Raw genomic sequence first — 20,677 nt, 5'->3', positions numbered from 1 at the left:
TCCAAAGGATGAAGGGGCAAAATTCGGCTTCCCCACTATTTGACATTATTCCTTCACCAAAAGAGCAACGTATACCCTTCCCCACCATCATGTGTGCCATGATATATGTTAGCCTGCATAAGGAATGATTTGAAAGACATGCATTCGCCACCCACACCACCTCCTCCATAGACACAAAAACCAAACCCCAAGCCACCATCATTGAGATGATGTTGGTATTTATTTTGTAGTGAAATTTAGAGTGCAGATAGTCCTTACCAAGAAATAGCTCAATAATTTGTAGGAAATAGGGGTCGTTAAACTTGAAAATCCCCCCAAGCCATTTCTCTAAGATCTTGTCGAAAAAGGAAAGTTGTTGCTTGATAGAGTGAAGCAAGAAATTTTCTTCCATCTCACTTAGTTGTAGATCTCTCGAGCATCAACCTATCACAATCATCCTTAATGGGCATTGAATCTCGCACATTTCGCGATACACTGGTTACCCTTCGACCAAATTGACATCTCAGAAGTCCTCCCACACTACATCCCCTCCCACTTTGTGCAATGATGTGTCCATTTTAGAAAGTACATCAGCCACATAATTGCCTTCTCTCAATACATGAGAGATTTTAAAGGAATCAAAAAATTCCAATTCCTTCCTAATTACTTGGATAAATTTATTAATTTTCCAAGTTGTTGTCGGAGTAAATAAGTTATATATTAATTATTTACTTAATTATATTAAGTAACTAAATAATCGATGCCTTAGTTAGTAATTAATTATCAACATTTATTAGTTAGTTAATTAATTAATTACAAATAATTAATTGATGTTTATCTCCATGCATAATGCAAACTAGGAAAAGCAAACTATGTTTAGATTTTCAAGAGTTTCATGCATTAATTAGTCTATTATTCTTTTTGTCCATACATCATTTAGGGCTTGGTATGCCAAGATGGATTCCTTACTTCTCTGTGGGATTCACCAGGAGTCATTCTGATCTGAATGTCTACATTTTGCAATAGGATGACTCTCACTTGATACTTGTTCTCTATGTTGATGATGATCATTATAGCGAGAACCTCATCCATCATTAGTAGTGTCAAATCTATTTTGCATGATCACGTTTTCCATGGTTGACTTAGGCCTTTTGCACTAGTTCCTTGAGATAGAGATTTCACAATTACCTTCTGGGATTACACTTTTGTAGCCTAAGTATGCTCTCGGTATTCTTGGATGGTTCCAAGTGGTTGATTATAAGCTTGTTCCAACTCCCTTTCTATTAGGAGTCAAGCTTGAGGCTAAGTGTTTTACTCAACTTGATGCCACATTATATTGTCAGCTTGTTGGGAGTCCCATCCACTTGAATCAAACATGCTCTGATATTTCCTTTTTGGTCGGCATGATTTCATGCTTTATGTAGGAACCACATGAGCTTCATTGGAATGCCACCAAACGCATCTTGCACTATATATAGGGTACAAATCACTACGAGATTCACTATACAGTAGGCACATGACTTCACCTACCTGGTTACATAGACTCAGATTGGGTTGGTGATCTTGATGATCGTAAGTCCACTTTAGGTTAAAACTTCCATCTTGTTTCAGGCCTGATTTGTTGGTACAGCAAGAAGCAACATGTAATTTCACTTTCATCAATTGAGGCTAAGCATCGAGGGGCTGTTAACAGAGCTACTGATGCTATTTGGCTTCAACTTATTCTGACAGAGTTTGGGTTCACAACTACATGACCTACAATTCTTCATTACGACAATCAAAGTGCCATTCAGATCTCAAAGAACTCATTCCAAAATTACTGGAACAAACATAACGAGATCTACATGCACTACACTAGGGAGTTGATTCAGGAGAAGGTCATTGATTTTGTTATAAGTGTGGTTGCCTATGCACAAAAAGATTGACTTGTTAATTCCTGATACAACCACTAGATGTTGAAGCCTTAGGAGGCGGTTAAGTCATGTAACAAACCCGAGCGTTGCACTGCATAACACAAGAAGACCAAGGGCACACGCCTTGCAACAATCCCCCCAGCACAAGTGAGGGGTTTGAACTTGTGACCAAGATACAATACCACTTGTTACAAGTGTGGTTGTTGTTGCACCAAAATATTGACCTGTTAATGCCTGATACAACAACTAGACTTATAGAATCCATAGGAGATGATTAGGCCATGTCGCAAACCCCAACGTTGTACTACATAACACAAAGAGACCAAGGGCATACACCTTGCAATAGATTTGTAGTATTGTCCTATGGGAGAAAAGGTTGCAGACATTTTCACCAAACCCTTCACTGAGAATAAGTTTCATCAGTTGAGAGATCTCTTGGTAGTGTAAGATATTTCATCAAAGGGGGTTAACTAACTTTATCTCCATCCCTTATGCGAGGGGGCTTTTTCCTCTCTTGAGGTTTTTTCCTTCTTCTTTGAGAGTTCTTTTATATTTTTATCTCTCTTTTGGGGGAAGTTTTTTCCCATTGGGTTTTCTCCCTTTCTCCGTTTGTGAGAGATTGCACTACATTTCTTTGATTTCATTTGCATTTGTACATGGCTACCTATCATAGCCTAGTAGCTAGGACCCATATTACATTGTTAGTTTGAGTGTACATTCCCCTAAGTTGTACTTAAGGGGGCTATTGACGTAAATTATGTCTAATAATTATGCTTTACTTGAGTTGACTAAGCAAAATGCATCTCATCATAGTTTGTCTATGAGAAACTTAGGGAAGTGTGCACACATGGAAGTTTCTTGTAGGATAAATTCCACCTATGATGGGTTATCCACCTCTTGTGAAATATTTTATTATTTCTCCTACCCACCCTTACCTACCCTTGTTTGTCATCAGGTCACATTTCATGTTTGTGTGCTCACATTACCATATGGCCTTGCCTTTATAAGAAAGCTCATCTTCATTGTATGGTTTATTCAACTGGTCATATTTTGCATCTTGATGATAATATAATTTGTTCTTGTCAATATCTTGTCTCTCTTATTTGTGCTATTAATTATGCTCTAGATCTTGGCTATATTTGACAAATTCTTACAATTACAGAAGAGCAAATTTTATTTTTTGTTTTTTCTTCTTGCTTGGGTTGTTAACCCAACAATCTTCATGGCCAAAAATAGGTTTTTGTTCTACACTCTTCTTCTTTTCTTTCCTCGACTTATCTCTCCCGAATAAAATCCTTGAGAGTTTCCAACACCAAGCTTGCCTCCTTCATCCTTGTCTCTCTTTCGGCACCATCATTCCAATGAATGAAGGGGAAAAATTCGGCTTCCACACTATTTGACATTATTCCTTCACCAAAAGAGCAACGTGTACCCTTCCCCACCATCATGTGTGCCATGATATATTTTAGCCTGCATAAGGAATGATATGAAAGACATGCATTCGCCACCCACACCACCTCCTCCCTAGACTCAAAAACCAACCCCCAAGCCACCATCATTGAGATGATGTTGGTATTTGTTTTATAGTGAAATTTAGAGTGCAAATAGTCCTTGCCAAGAAATAGCTCAATAATCTGTAGGAAATAGTGGTCGTTGAACTTGAAAATCCCCCCAAGCCATTTCTCTAAGATCTTGTCGAAAAAGGAAAGTTGTTTCTTGATAGAGTCCCCCCAAGCTCAATAATTTATATATTAATTATTTACTTAATTATATTAAGTCAATAAATAATTGATGCCTTAGTTAGTAATTAATTATCAACATTTATTAGTTAGTTAATTAATTAATTACAAATAATTAATTAATGTTTATCTCCATGCATAATGCAAACTAGGAAAAGCAAACTATGTTTAGATTTTCAAGAGTGTCATGCATTAATTAGTCTATTATTCTTTTTGTGCATATATCATTTAGGGTTTCTATCTTTAGAGTTAGATTTATTTATAAGGATGTCATATCCTTCTTTGTAATTAATCAATAAGCAATAAGCAATTTCAAAGCAATATATTCAATTATTGTTAATTTTCTTCAATTCTCTTTGTTGTTCAATTGTCTCTTATTGTGTGACAGGTATTCTATCAGAAGATAATTGGGCTTGTTGAATTTGCGTTTCACAAATTCTAACATGGTATTAGAGCTCTAGATCTAAAGATTAATGTTTTCTTTTTGGGAGATTATTTGCGTTTACACAACAAATTTTCACCTTGGGTTTATTTGGAGCTCACCATCAGTTCCAAAAGGCTCGAGAAAGTCAGGATCACCTTTTGTTTCGATGATATCTGATATACAGAATCTATTTTGCAAGGGTTCAAAGTTTGAGGTTTTTCTCTATTCCAGAGGGTACCTAAAAATTCAAAGCTTTTTGGGCCCAAAATGGCCTCATGTTTCAATTTACAAGGTTGATTCCATCCATTTTTATATATAATTTGCCTATTTTTAGTGGAAGGAGCATTTCGGGCATGATTTTTTATTGGTATGCTTTACGAGGCACAAGAATCCATATATTCGTACTTGCATTTGCATCAATAAATATTTTCAAAAATAAAACAAGTGGCTAGTAAAAAAAAATTTTGATTACTGGGTTTTTAATTTTTTTTTCCAAAAAAAAAGTTAGTGGGTGCATGTTACAAGAAGTTTTTTTAATTAAAAATAAAAAGTCAAACCTTCTACAACAAAAGTACCTTGTCTCAATGCGGTTATTAGCATGATGTCATGCTGATGTCAGTGGTAAGGACCACCATGCATGGGCCCTTTGGACCCTCTTTGTGCCCTGAAAGTAGGGAGTTGGTGTTTTTCTCATAACTTGAGCATACAGAGTCGAAATCATGCAAACCATATATCATTGAAAAGATCTTTTCAAGCCTTAATCACATGTGGAGGTATATTTTTCTATTTTTTTAATTTCATAATATTTTTACCATTTGATGTCACAAGTTGTAGTTTGCACTCCCAGGGGCATATCTTGTGCATCTAGACTTCATTTTTTGCAAATGAGATATTGTATGAAAGGTGATTTAGAGCTCTATCCAGATCTTAGGTCCATTTTTGCAAATATATTTCCAGCCCATTGTCTCTTCATTCCAAAGTAATAAGTGACTTTCTGGCCCTATTCTTCCCTCTTGTGATCCGAGCTCCATCTTTCTTGTCACATATCTCAATTATTTTAGCTTCATGGATAATAGAATTCAGATTCTTAGTAACTATCATACGTCTCCCTTGTCAACATTATGGGGGGGTTTCTACTAATTGTGCTAATGCTTCCTTGGTCTCGTGTTGGAGTTAGCTATGTACTAGGAGATGCAACGCAGCCATTTACCCATGCAGTTTGTGAGATGGAACACTTACGATATTAACACTCTTGCATTCCTATTTCTGGAGCTTAGATTTTCAGCATCATATCAATCTTACTATGACAACATTTACAGTTTCTTCATGCTTCATGTTTCTTCATGCTTGTCTTTTGTTTCTCTTTTGGAGAGGAGTTTTGTTCCCATTTAGGGTTTTATCCTTTTCTCCATTTATGATAAACTTTCATGTTTGTTCATGGGTACCTCATCAGGCTTTAGGTCGGGACCCATCTTGCATTCATCTTTGCATGTTTTTTCCTACATCTTTGCCTCTCTCCCAATTGTGCATTCAGTTGGGGTGTTGGCGTAAATAATTTATATATTAATTATTCACTTAGTTATATTAATACACTAAATAATTGATGCCTTAGTTACTAATTAATTATTGTCATTTATTAGTTAGTTAACTAATTAAAATTATGAATAATTAATTAATATTTATCTCCATGCATAATGCGAACTAGGAAAAACAAACTATGTTTAGATTTGTGAGAGTTTCATGCATTAATTAGTCTATTATGCTTTTTGTGCATACATGATTGATTCATGCATTCTATTTTAACTCTCAATCTATCTTGTAGAGTCCACCATTTAGGGTTTTTATCTTTAGAGTAGATTTCTTTATAAGGATGTCATATCCTTCTTCGTAATTAAGCAATAAGTAATAAGCAATAAGCCTTTTCAAAGAAATGCATTCAATTGTTGTTAATTGTCTTCAATTCTCTTTGTTATTCAACTCTCTCTTATTGTGTGACAAGTATTCTATTAGAAGAGAATTGGGCTTGTGGGATTCACATTTCACAAATTCTGACACTTATTGCCTCACCTTTCAAAATGGAATTCAAACAACAAATTGAGAGTCCCCATCTAGATGTAAACATGAAATTGATAGACGTTGAGGCATTATCACTACCTAAAAAGTTGTCAATAGCTCAGCTTCATTGTTTGTCCCATCAACCAATTTCTTACCTCTGATGGCCAAAATATTCTCATTCCAATCATGAGCAACAAAACTAGCTCTTAAACGCCTCGATATGCCCCATCAAATTTCACTTTTACCCAACCAATCTCTAGCTTCTACTAAACAGTAATTGCCCTTTCAAGTACATAGTTTTAAAAACATATAAATACTAAAATATATTATATTTTGTATAACTATATATTATATGTTGCAAGGTGTACACCCTTGGTCTATATGCAACACAAGCGATGAGTTTACAACATGGCTTAACGACCTTCCTTTGATTCTATGTGTCTGGTAGTTGTAGAAGGCATTGACGGGTTGACCTTTTGGTGCAACGACAACCGTACCCAACAAATGGTATTAGAGTTGGGTCATGGGTTCAAACCCTGCTTGCATTGAGGGGGGATTGTTGCAAGGTGTGCGCCCTTAGTATCCATGCAGCACAAGTCGTGGGTTTGTGACATGGCTTAACTGCCTCCCATGGATTCTATGTGTTTGGTGGTTGTAGCGGGCATTGACAGGTCGACCTTTTGTTGCAACGACAACCGTACCCAGCATTATAGTACTACAATAATATAATATATTATTATATATGAAAATATATTATTATAATTACGATTATTGTTAAGGGTAGGTTTAGAACTAGCATTATTGTTAGACATTGACATTTCAATAAATATATCTTTTGAAATATTCTATATAGATTATTGAATATATATGCTAATCATTTTTTTAAAGATTAATGGGTATCTAAACAAAGTCAAATTAATCATTTGATGCTAATATCAATGCACTGTACAAGTGTCAAGCATACCATGAATCACATGGAATTTAAGATATTTTATTTTAGTAGTTAGATAGATGATAGATCCTAAGTGGGTACCACTAAATTTGATTATATTATAGTAATTATAATATATTGATATTTCTCAACATTTTTTGAATAATATAACTCTAAGTCATTTTATATACATAATATAATATAAATATGAAAAGGAATAACAACCGTCTTAAATTAATGATAACACCAATTGTAATAGAAATACTTTTTTGTTATTATTGACTATGTCAACAAGCATTTTAAATAGAAACAAAACATCATGCTATGACAATAGAAAAATAAATAAAAATATAATCAATACATTAAAAAAATTTAAAACTATGAAATCAATTTTAAATTAAAAATAATTCTCTAATAATAAAATCTAATAACCAATTAAACTTTTATAACACAAATATCATAATTAATTTCATTATTTTGGCAGGAGATGTGTCCCGTGGCATTAAAGATATAAAAAATTGTATTGTCGGCTATGTCATTGACATCAATTTTGTAATGGTTAAAAAATAGATTGTACATGTTATTTTTTCGAGTTCTTTAACCTTCCCCTTGGGATTGGTCAAAGTGAAAATGATACTAATGCCCTTCTAAAAAGTGAAATAGATATTGAAGGGAATAGCTACAAGAAACACAAACATTCTATTATGAATAGATTATGATTTAACAAAAGGTTTTCAAAAACTAACAAATTGGACACAAAGATGGTAATGCCACAAAAGTCAATGGGGAACTGTTTTATGAGACAAATTTGAAGATGTGAAATAACTTAGCAACCATGCTAAGTTATTAGCTTTAGTAATCTTCAAACGTAACAAAGGAATCATAATGTATTTTTAAAACTCATCGATCAATAAATACTCATTAAACAATTTGTTATGTCGACATGTCACTCCTCTGTAAGAGACCACCTTCAGCTTACAATTTTTTATCAAAAACGCATATTAACAAGAGTTTATTATCAAATACTAGGAAAGTTACATTTTGATTTCATCTATATTCTTTATTAATATTTTTTTAGCTTAAAATATACAAATCATATAAAGACGACAACACAATAGTCAGGAAAACCTCATTTCCCTACACTTATGATAACTACAATATTTATTTAAATATTAAAATATTATTTTAATGAATACATAGTTTTAAAAAATATTAATGATTATATGGTTTAAAAATAATACAAGGACAAAGAAATCGACAAGCTACTCATGCCAGATATTGACATTTCGAATAATATTCTCTTCGCATGTTATATATAAATTATTAAATATATACGCTAATTATTTTTAAGGATATTAATGGGTAATTAAACGAAGTTCAAATAATTGCTATATATTAATATCAATTATTAATATCAAATAATGGGTACCGTACATGCGAACCACGAGTCACATGTAATTTAAGATATTTTATTGTGGTGGTCACATAGACGACAAATCCTAAGTGCTCAGGACAGTATTTGCCGGCTGTGGTCGGTGCAGGCCAATAATCCTCCTCGCTTATGTTCAAAAGGCTTGGGTGACGAGTTTCCCTTCACTCATCCCTCCAGGTCTTCCCTTTTCTCAAGGCAGCATGGAACCACTGATTTGCTTCCAGAATTTGGCCGTGACTATTGGACTTGGGATTTTCTTCTTCTCCTGCTTCCTCTATAATCTCAGGAGGGATGGCAGTAGACTGAAACTGCCTCCAGGACCACGTCCATGGCCTATCATAGGAAGTCTCCATCTCTTGGGAACCCTTCCTCACCAGTCTCTCGCGGCGCTGGCAAAGAGATACGGATCCATTGTGTTCCTTCGCCTGGGATCCGTCCCCACTGTTGTGATCTCTTCTCCTGCTATGGCAAAAGAGTTCCTCAAAACGCATGATTTGGTTTTTGCAACCAGACCAAACTGCGCATTCGGGAAATACGTAAGCTATGACCATAAAGACGTGGCGTATAGCCCCTATGGAGTGTACTGGAGGCAGATAAGAAAGCTGTGCACAGTGGAGCTGCTTACAATGAAGAGAATCAATTCTTTCAGATTCGTGAGAGAGGAAGAGCTGTCCGCCATGATCGGTTCCATCTGGGAGGAAAGCGGGGCAGGAGCGAAGTGTGTGGATGTGAAGAAGAGGCTCTCTTCTCTCACTCAAAATATTACTTGCAGAATATTTGCCAGCAGAACGTATTCCGACAACGAATTGAGCGAAGGGCATGGCTTCAAACAAATGATTGACGAGATATTTGCTGTGGCAGGTGCATTCAATGTTAGCGATTTCATTCCTTACCTTGACTGGCTCGACTTGCAAGGAATTCGTCGTCGCATGCAGGCCGTTCACAAAACATTCGATGGATTTGCTGAGAAAGTAATCGACCAACATATTGGTTGTAGATTGGGAGAAGGAAAACTGAAGGATGAAGATCGCGTTAAAGATATGGTAGACGTGTTGCTCGACATGGACGAGAAGGAGGGCCAAACAATTTCTCGAGTCGACATCAAAGCAATCATCTTTGTAAGTTTAAAAATAGGATTCTGCTTCTAAGTTTTCTATTCTGTTTGCCAGTGTCACCATATAAGGTGTGTAGTTAATCAAGAAGAGAAAGAAAATTGTGCAGGACATGTTGGCTGCGGGAATCGAAACATCGTCGACAACAGTAGAATGGGCAATGAGTGAGCTGCTAAGGAATCCTGCAATGCTGGCACTGGCACAGCAAGAGATCGAGTCAGTAGTGGGTACAGATCGGAAAGTAAATGAGAGCGACGTCAGAAACTTCGACTACTTGCAGTGCGTCGTGAAAGAAACCTTTCGACTTCATCCGCCATTTCCTCTGCTCCTTCCCCACGAGTCGATGGAAGGGTGCAGGTTGGGGGGATATTTCATTCCGCCAAAGACACGGCTATATGTGAATGTGTGGGCGATGGGAAGGGATGAAAACGTTTGGAAAGATGCTCATCTGTTCAAGCCCGAGCGGTTCATGGGGTGTAATAAGGATGTGAGAGGTCAGGACTTCGATTTGCTGCCGTTCGGAACAGGAAGAAGAGGATGCCCTGGAGTTTCCATGGGTCTTTCTGTTGTGGAATTGACACTTGCTCAGCTTCTTCACTGCTTTGATTGGACTGTGGAGGGCGAGGTCGATGTGGCGGAAGTGTTCGGATTAACTGTTCCCAGAAAAAATCCACTGTTTGCCCGCCCTTCGAGGAGGCTAACAGGTGAATACCCTATTCAAGAGAGCGCTGTCCGATAGGTGTCTTTGCATTGCTATTATATATTATTATGATTATTATATTCAAGGTGCACTCTGTCAAACCATTTTGCCAGTTTTTTCCTCATCTGCATCACCTAGTCGACAACTCCTCAATCTCCGGACTCATTTACCATATCTGATGCAAGGATTGTTCATGCAAAAACTTCGTTTCTATTATATATTAAGTAAGAAGCTTTCTCAAGATTCTATTATATGTAGTAACAAGCTTTGTCAAGAGGAAAGCATTTAACACAGAAGTGGTTACTTAAGGAACCGTGAGTGGAAAAGTTAATTAGTTTGTTAGTCCTATTTGTACAGGTGGAGATTAATGCTTTCATTGTACTATTTTGATAATAATCTTGCAATTTGTGTATATAATCTCTTAAACCAAAGTTTCTATCTTCTCAACGTTTTCAAATCTAATTTCATGTGATTTTCTTATTGGTGGGCAGCATTTTGCTGGACTTTTAAAGATATTTTTATTTATGAATTTGAAACAAAACCATAGGGTGAATCAAAGGCAGGGAGATAAAATCTAACTTCAACTTTATAGGGAGCTTCCGAAATTGCAGATGGCATTCCTTCAATAATCCATGTACCTTGACTATGCATCCACATTTTGGATACTTGTTGAGACATGGCAAATTAGCTGAATCAATGATTTCTTCAATTTTGTTTGATCTTTCTTTGCTAGGCAATATTAAAACGCTGTCTTGCGTAGATTGTAAGTGACGAATAATATCGAGTCTTTATAATTTTATACTTGCCTTGTGTTGTCCAAGCCGCAAAACAGTATTTGCTAGGTCTTGTCTAATACATTTTTTTATATATTACAATGTTTTCCTTGTTTGGTTGGATAATTGGATTGCTTTTCTTTTCGGATAACTGGGACTGCTTTGCTAGAAGTGAGAATAACTTTCAAATTTTCATGCAACAAAAACAAAAAATCTTATTTAGGTCTTCATGAATAATTGATGCAATTCAAGTTCTTGTGGATATTAATTTAGTAAGAATTAGCTTTCAAATTTCCATGCAACAAAAAAATAAAATCTTATTTAGGTCTTCATGAATAATTGATGCAATTCAAGTTTCTTGTGGATATTATTTTTTTAAGGTTTCTAGGAGAATAGAAATGCTTGCTTTCAATTTTTACTCTATTTTTGTTTCTTGTTTTTTGGGTTTGTTCAAATGTTGTGCTAGATGTTATCTTTTGAGCTCATTCCATCTTGTGTGGTTTTGGGCTTTTATAAGAAAATATATGAAGTAAGTGATTCAAGTGTTTCTTCCCATGAGAAACCCCAATATCTTGAGGACTCATAGGGATGACCTCTCAAAGGAACGAGTATTTCTATAGATGCTTATCTTGTTTATCGACAAATCCCAAGGCACATCTTTTAGTGGACTTCAAAGCTTCACCAATGTTTTGTTGATGTAACTATTCAATTGCGTAGTCTTGATAGAAAGTTTGCAAGATAAGCCTTATTTATTTTTTAACTATACATTTTGAATGCTTGCCCCAATTTTTAGCATGCAAGAATTCAAAGTTTTACATCTAATGATGAAAATAAGTACAATGGAAAAAACTATATGAAGGAAGGGAAATAACTTGAAGTGTTCTAGCTCAAGTTAAGAAAATGAACTCTATTTTCTTGTTGCATTGACAAATTCTAGAACATTGGTCCTTTTATTTGTGATTTAATCTCCACTCCAAAATGCCTAAGTAGGCCCTTTTAATGAGAAACTTACTTCTATTAAAAATTTTGGGTACTCTAGTAGTGTGGTATCTTGTTAGAGAAAAAAAAATCTTTTAGGATTATCATAACATATCATAACCCCTATCATGGGCAATTAGTGATCTTACACTACTAACATTGAACCATCCCTTGTTAAATTGAAATTCCATAAAATAACTATTAAATATTTTCAGACAAAGAACTTTAGGGTTTCTAACTCCTTCCCCACTAATGATAAATGTTGAAGGAAAAACATATTCTATTAAACATTCACAATTGCCAAGGTATCTTGATAGCTTATTGGGAGTTTTGTTTTACCCCAATTTACTTCCTTTTGGAAACATGTTACTTTTGACTTGAATCTAATTTAAGATAGAGCCACAAATGCCAACTAAATTATAAATGTTTTTTGGGAGTTTTTTCCTTGTTTAGATTGCCTTTGGATTTTATTGCTTCTAAACCCTTTCAACAATATAGGTTTTCAAAATTTAGATAGAAACTCTTTTGCTAAACTGCAAGTGAATTCATAGGCTCTTACCATTTGAGGAATTTGTGCGTTTTAAGTTAATGGTTATTTTTTTGACATCTTCTTTGTTGTTCAAGACTCAGTTATACTAATGTGGACTAGAAGTAACACAATTGCACACATGCCAAAAGAAAAAAACTTTATTGAACCGCCAGGCTCTAGCTATTCTAAATATCTAAATCAAGGATGTAAACATGAATTATATTTTTAAGCAATTATAATATATGAAGCTACATCCTTAATTCATGTATCGAGTATTATATTTTTCTCATGTAATCTATATCCAACAGATTCTTGAAATAGAAAATCCTTAGTGTAGTCATTGAGAAAAATAAAATTTCAACACATAGTTTCATCCTTAAAGACAATAAAGTAACAAAATTAAGTAGATCAAATTATAATAAGTCACTTGCATCATAAACAATGAATATCAAACACAACTTGTACTAAAAATGTTAATAATAAGTGGAAAATAATAATTGAATTTGCGTTTCAAACTAGCCAGATACTTTGTAAACATTTTTTTCTAAATACGCAAGCTATTTAACTATAATTGTTAAACTATAAATATGTCTGCTTGTCAAATAATTGTATCTCACAACTAGTCAATTTATCTTTTAATCTCATCAATTAAGATATGCCTCTATAGTCTACACTACAAGATTTTGCTTTTATTTTAACGTAATTTATACATTTTTCATTGGGCTTGAGCATATTTGGACTAGATTTCATGAACCAATATTCTAACTTTTTTTCTCTACAAAGTTCATATCTTTGGTCAAATGTATGGTGGAAAACATATATAAAAGTTTTGTGGGTAAATAACTTATAGATTATCCATAAGAAATGCAGATGATGTCTTCTCATAGAATGTTTGTTCTAAATAATCCATATGTTTTAAAGTAAATGTTTTCATGAATATTTTACCAAATTTTCATTTTTCATTCCTCTTTCCATAGGACATTTGGGATCAAATTCAAAGGAAAAGAAGATATAGTACATCATGAAAATTATTAGGTGGCTATATTATGAATATTATTTTATTTGTTTTCCTTCATTTTTTTAGAGGTTGCCACCATCATAAAATTATCCAAATAGATGCATATAGGCATATTAAATAACTACTATTTTGAATATTGGTAGTGACCATGCAACCTAGGCTTACAACCTTGAAGAAAAAAATATAGAGTAATTAAAATGCAAAGTTTCTCACAAAGTTTTTTCTTAAGAAAAACATAATATTAGATCAATTTTTAAAATTTGAGAACATTCAAAACCCAAAAACTATAAAATAGTTCATATTGTTCTATGCTATTTCTATACAACAAAATATTAGATTGATAATTTCATATTTGAACACATTCAAAACCCACAAAATGTACTACAATTTATGTTGTTCTATGTTGTTTCTATACAACATGTCATATGTTGTTGTTACAACTTATTGTACACCGATGTTAGATTTTTGCATTTTTACTACACAATAATTAATTCCTCCTCTCGATAGAGCTTTAGTTGAGAATGTTGATCTTCTAATAGGAACTTTGAAAGAAACTAGATAGCCCTTGATTTTATGGCATTCAATAATTTGAGAGTCCCTTTGAGGTTCACAAGACTTCACATTTTACAACTACAATTATTTGGTCCTTTTGGGCAGTGATCTAGGTGTGTATTGGGTTTCATAGAAATTTATCCCCTTTGATAGTGATTTCATTCCACAATAGATTACATATTGATTCCTTGTTTCTTCCTTCAATCTTCTAAATTAGAATTTTTCAATGTACACTCTTTTTAGGTTTCTTCATTCTAAGTCAACATACCCTTCTTAGGATTCCTTGCTATGATAGTAAATATTAGAAGAATGAATGGAAAAAATTTAATAGAAATAGGAGTAAGGGATATCTATGATACAAGCTGGTGCAGGTGCACCTCATCAACAAGAAAATCATGGCTCTACGGATGAAGATTAGGACCATAATAGTTGTCTTAGTGTGTCTTGTAGTTATGCAAGTTTGTTTCATGTATTCAATAATTCATGTATTCAGAAAACCCCACCATGTAAACCCATGTCACCAATTAGGCAATTTGATAAGCCAATTGAGACAATGTGGTCAATAGGGGTAGTAGAGAATTTGGTTTTGTGTTTGATAGGTTTTTAACATGTTTTAGGGGTGTTTGGTTGATCCAAGTGTGTGGATACCAACCTTAGAGAGTCTGACAACATTTTGTGCAAGATTGCAATTTTTTAAAATGCAACTTTTTAAAATGTGGTTGGTGGAAGCCTTTCAATGGCTCCAACCTCATCAAAATTCAGTTGGAAACCATTGGATAGTTGTATAAACCTTGTGGAAATTATTCCCAATGTTTTTCATGTTGTGGTTTGAAGTGGTGAAGCAATAAAACACCAAAATACTAAAGTTTTCTCAAAAAGTTCTAAGTTTGCAGTGGATGTACGTGCTTGTACGGATTGAATTGAGTAACACCATTAATGGAGTAGATGGAGGAATGAAATATATTTTATTTGGTGGTGGTCTGAGGCTTTGATTGTGTGTGAGTAGTGAGAACCCTCCATTTTTCTGACTATACCCTAGAAAGTAAGGGTTTGGAGAGGGTTTTGGACAAAAATGGCCATATCTTGCATTCTAGTCAAATAGAAGTTTCTTCCTTTAATGGAGTGTAGGATTGGCCTATGTATTTTAGTATTTTCTTAGGTTTTTGCAGGGGAGACTTGGTTGTGTTGAGAAACAGGAAAAACTATGTAGGCATCTTTATGTGACTACCTTAAATAAATTTAGGATAGTCATCAGAAAACATTATAGCGATGGGTTCCAAGCATGCAACCCTAGAATTAGAGGTTACTCACCATCCCCCACATGCTCATAAAGCTAGCTTTCTAATTTTAATGCAAGAGTTGGTAGTTTCTTTGCAAAATGGGCCTAATTGCCCTCATTAGGTCTCTTGGTCTCTAAGGGGTTTAGACCCTGGAAGTGCAAATCTGATAAAACCATTTTGGGGATGTGTAACTACTAAAAGGGTATCTGAAATGGTAATTTTTTTACATGAGTGTGTGGAACATTCTGGAGTTAAGATCAATTCTATCGCTAAATAGGGCTACTAACCTAAGGGGTAGGTTTCTAAAGGAGATATAAGGAATTGGAGTCTAAACCCAAAACCAATGCTTGGAACAGTCTCCAATGGCCATAAATGAACCAAATACAAATCCCTTAGGAGCCGGATGTCATGGGATGGGGTACTGTAGGTATTAAGGCAATTACTCATCTTGAGTAAGCCTAAGCCTATTGGATTTGTGAGTAGTTTCACCCAAGGTGTGGAGTCCTTCCTTGTAGGACCCTTGTGGTCATTAGAGGGGTCAGAAACCTAACCTTTTTTGGGCTTATCCTTAGGTGTGTAGGTAGGGCTCTGCATCAAGTGGTATCAAAGCATAGGAGTGTCCTTTTGGATAGTAGGAGAAGGCAAGATGTCAGAAGAAGAGGGATCCCAGGATGTACCATCAAGAATGACCAATGTTGAGTTGAATGTCTTGGTGAAGAAGTAGATGGAAGAGAGCAGAGAAATTAGGGCTGAGAATCAGGCCTTGAGAGATGAAATGGATTGGTTGAAGGACAAAGTGGAGAGGGGAGAGAGAGACTCTAGAGATGTTGAAGAAGGGGATGAAGAGGAGATCCCTAGGCAGGAAGAACTAGAGGTTCCTGTAGACCAGAGACCCCTGATGAATGTCCTTAAGTCCATGGAGAAAAGAACAATGGATGTGAAGATGGATATGCTAGTGTTTGCAGGCAAGATGCAGCCTGATACAGGGATGGAGTGGATAGACTCCTTGGACAACTTCTTTGAAAGTGAAGACATGCCAGAGCACCAAAGAGTGAAGATGGCCCAATCCAAAATGAAAGGGGCTGCACTGACTTGGTGTACTTTCATTCAAGATGAGAGGGTGAAAGAGGGAAAGAGAAAAGTGGCTACTTGGAAGAAGATGATGGCTTTGGTGAAGGAAGCCTATGTCCCAATGGACTATAATGTCCAATTACATAGAAGAAGAAAAAAATTGAGATAGAAGGAGATGGATGTGAGTTCTTATACAGAGGAGTTCATGAAGTTGTGTGTGAGGACCAAGGTAAAAGAGAGTGAATATGGGAATGTGGCAAGATATCTCAATGGGTTGAGATTTGCAATCCAAGAAGATTTGAATCTCCACACCCTAGAGACAGTACAAAGTGCTTTCAATTGGCACTCAAGGTAGAGGAGAAGCTGAAGAGAAGGCAAGAACAAAATGGGAGAGGTAAAGGGAGACAACAAAGAGGGGGAAGAGGCTCTTTCAGAGCTAGGGTAAATGGTTTTGGATACCAAGGTGAGTCTAGCCAAGAAGGCAATAGAGGAGAGAGTAGTTACAACAAAGGAGGAGGCTACAATCCTAGAGGGAACTTTAGGGGCAGAAGACCACCCTCTAGAGGAAGATCCCAAGGCAGAAGACCTCCTAGATGCTAAAACTACAACCAAGAAGGGAACATGACCAATAGGTGCCTGAAGAAGGCTACTAGCTCCATGGGAGAAAGGAGAAGCAATTTGGTGTAGGAATTTGATTGCCAAAGTGTGGCAAGTGCAAATACCTATCAAAGTGTTAATGCTCCTGATAGCTATGGCTACCCTAAAAGAGGAGAGGCTCTGATGATGAGGAGAGTAGTAGCCACCATGAAAGTACCTGACAAGGAGCCCACACAAAGGAAATCTCTTTTCAAAACCACTTGCAAGGTATGAGGAAAGGTATGCAAGGTCTTGATAGACTCTGGGTCTACTAAAAACTTTGTATCACTTGAAATGGTAGAGAAGCTTAAACTGAGAAGGTTGCCTCATCCTTACCCCTACAAGGTCTCATGGCTCACCCAAGGCTAGCAAGCAGTGGTGGAAGAGAATATTTGGGTGGAGTTTCAGATTGGATCATACAAGGATAGATTGCTATTTGATATAGCCAAGATGGATGCATGTCATCTCTTATTTGGGAGACCATGGAAGTATGACTTGAAGGCTCATCATGATGGGGTGAGAAACACCTATTCAATCACCAAGGATGGTAAGGTGATAGAACTCTTACCTCTGATAGAGGAAGAGATAGAATCAAAAGGGAAAGATGCCAAAGTGCTGATGGTAGAAGGAAAGCAGTTCATGAAAGAGATTCTAGAGAAAGGTGCAGTTTGCTATGCCTTCATTCCTAGTCCCAGGGTGACAAAGAAAGAGCAGTTTGCATAAGAGAAAGGAGGATAGAAGCACATGGATCCTAAAATCATACAATTTCTTAATAAGTACAAACGTATCATCTCAGATGGAATGCCAAGATCCTGCCACGGGTGAGAGATATTAGTCATTGCATACATCGGATCCCTGGATCTACTCTCCCAAACAAAGTAGCATACAAAATCACTCCAGATTAGAATGCACATATGACAAGGTAGATTGAAGAGTTGCTTGAATCCTGCCTAATTGGCAAGAGATTAAGCCCATGTGCAATACCTGTTTTCCTTGCACCCAAGAAACAACGCACTTGGAGGCTTTGCATAGACTCAAGGGCCATCAAAAAGATAACTATAAGGTATAGGTTCCCAATCCCTAGGATAGAGGATTTTCTTGATTGGTTGGAGAATACTAAATATTTCACCAAAATGGATCTAAAAAGTGGATACCATCAAAATAGAATAAGGCCAGGGGATGAATGGAAAACAACTTAAAAACAATGAGGGGTTATATGAGTGGAAAGTCATGCCATTTGGGTTTTCCAATGCCCCTAGTACCTTTATGAGATTGATGAATGAAGTCTTGGTGGAGTTTATAGGCAAGTTGGGCATAGTAGACCTAGATGATATCTTTATCTTCAGTCACACAAGGGAAGAGCATCTCAAACATATAGATATGGTTCTCAAGTGGTTACATGAAGAGCAACTAATGATCAATTTGGATAAGTGTTTGTTCATGCAGGAGGAGATCGTCTACTTGGGATTTGTAATCTCACAAGGTGAGTTGAAAATGGACCAAGAGAAGGTAACTGCTATACTATCTTGGCCAACACATAAAACTATGAATGATGTCTAGAGCTTCCATGGTTTAGCAAATTTTTATAGGAAGTTCATAAGAGGATTTAGTCATGTTTGTGCACCCATGCTTGCACCACAAAGTGAGGAAAAAAGTGCAGGTTTAGTTGGACCAAGGAGGCAAATGATTCATTTGAAACATTGAAGAAGAAAGTTGTAGAGCAACTAGTCCTTGCCCTACCAGACTTCCACAAGATATTTTAGGTGGAATGTGATGCAATCCACATGGCTATTGGGGCAGATCTCAGTCAAGAAGGAAGGCCTATTTATTTTTTTAGTGAAAAGCTAAATGATGCCAAGAAGAGATACTCATCTTATGACTTGGAGATGTATGCTTTGGTTCAGTCATTGAAGAAGTGGAGGCACTATTTATTTCCTAAAGAGTTCATAGTTTTTACTGATAATCAGGCACTTAGTTTCATAAATAGCCAAGAGAAGCTAAACCAATGGCACATGAAATGGGTAGAGACCCTACAAGCCTTCACCTTCACCCTCAAGCACAAGAAGGGCATCAAGAACAAAGTTGCAGATACTTTGAGCATGAGGGTCTTAACTGTCAACAAAATATAGATGGAGTGTGTTGGTATTAATTCCTTTAAGAGTATGTATGATGCTTATGAAGACTTTGGAGAGATCCACAAGTTATGTGAAACTTTTGGTGAGAGGTATCATGTTGAGTTTTCTAAATTTCTGATACAAGGTGGATTGTTATTCAAAGGAGGATAGTTGTGTATTCCTAAGTGTTCCATGAGGTCAAATATCATTAGGGAGAAGCATTGTGGAGCTATGGCAAGTCATTTTGGCCTTGACAAGACCCTAGACCTTGTGAAGAGACACTATTACTGGCCTAAGTTGCAGGCAGATGTAAGGAAGTCTATGGAAACATGTGTAGTATGTCAGAAAGCCAAGGGAAATTCCGCTAATGCAGGTTTGTATCAGCCCTTACCCATTCCTTCTAGGCCATGGGAGAGTGTAAGTATGGATTTTGTGTTGGGTCTACCGAGGACAAGGAGTGGATTTGACAGTGTCTTTGTAGTGGTGGACAGGTTTATGAAAATGACTCATTTCTTGCCATGTAAGACTTCTTGTGATGCCTCATATGTTGTAGAATTATTCTTCAGAAAAATAGTTTGGATACATGGGTTGCCTCTAAACATTGTTGTAGACAGAGATGTGAAGTTTATAGGTCACTTTTGGAGGACTAACCTAGATTTCTCATCATCCTACCATGCTCAAATGGATGGGCAAATTGAAGTTGTCAATAGGTCATTGGGAAACCTATTAAGGTGTTTGACAAGGAAACATGGAGAAAAGTAAGACAATGTATTGGCACAGGCAGAGTTCTCATACAATGACACTATAAATAGGAGCACAGGGAAGTCTCCTTTCCAAATTGTGTAGGGCATCCACCCAAGGGGAGAATTGGAGTTAATCGATTTGCCAAAAGAAGAGCCCATCAGTGCAGATGGTGAAGCTTTTGCATCAACCATCAAGGAGGTACATGATCAAGTGAAGTCTTATATCCAACAAATTGTAGAGAAGTACAAGGCCTATGCTTACAAGAAAAAGAGGAATGTGTAGTTTAGTGTTGGGGATTTTTTATGGGTACATCTGAAGAAGGAGAAGCTCCCAAATGGTATGCACACCAAACTCATGCAAAGGAAGATTGGACCATGTCAGATTTTGAAGAAGTGTGGACAAAATGCCTATGAAATCCAGCTTCCTCCTGATCTTGGATTATCACCCATATTTAATGTTTGTGATCTTACACTTTTCAAAGATAGTAACAATTAAGTGGATGAACTAATGTAGATTGCAGCAGACAATAACATTCCAAGGCTTGAATCAGCTAAGTTGAGAAAATTGTTAGACACTAGAGTCACAAAGAAGACAAGGAACAAGGAGTACATTGAGTACTTGGTGTTTTGGTAGGACAAATCAGACTCTGAGGTAGTTTGGATAATAGATAAAAAAAACTCTAACCATGGTGCAGACT

The 20,677-nt window shown here is 36.1% G+C and overlaps 1 protein-coding gene across 1 annotated transcript; it reads left to right on the top strand.

The window, feature by feature from the left end:
* The first annotated feature begins 8,673 nt into the window (after positions 1–8,673).
* On the top strand, positions 8,674–10,324 carry LOC131052814 (cytochrome P450 750A1-like). Its single transcript, XM_057987438.1, has 2 exons — positions 8,674–9,591; positions 9,695–10,324. The coding sequence occupies exons 1-2, from the start codon at positions 8,674–8,676 to the stop codon at positions 10,322–10,324; spliced, it is 1,548 nt and encodes a 515-aa protein (XP_057843421.1).
* Positions 10,325–20,677: the final 10,353 nt, after the last annotated feature.

The sequence above is a fragment of the Cryptomeria japonica genome, chromosome 6 (assembly GCF_030272615.1).
Source record: "Cryptomeria japonica chromosome 6, Sugi_1.0, whole genome shotgun sequence".
In the NCBI taxonomy this organism is placed as follows: domain Eukaryota; kingdom Viridiplantae; phylum Streptophyta; class Pinopsida; order Cupressales; family Cupressaceae; genus Cryptomeria; species Cryptomeria japonica.
Note: the sequence above shows the minus strand (reverse complement) of the source record. Positions and strands in the feature narration are given on the sequence as shown.

Coding starts and splice junctions, on each gene's coding strand:
- LOC131052814 (XM_057987438.1), top strand. CDS start 8,674: ATGGAACCACTGATTTGCTTCCAGAATTTGGCCGTGACTATTGGACTT. Junction 9,592..9,694: donor ACATCAAAGCAATCATCTTT/GTAAGTTTAAAA, acceptor AAAATTGTGCAG/GACATGTTGGCTGCGGGAAT.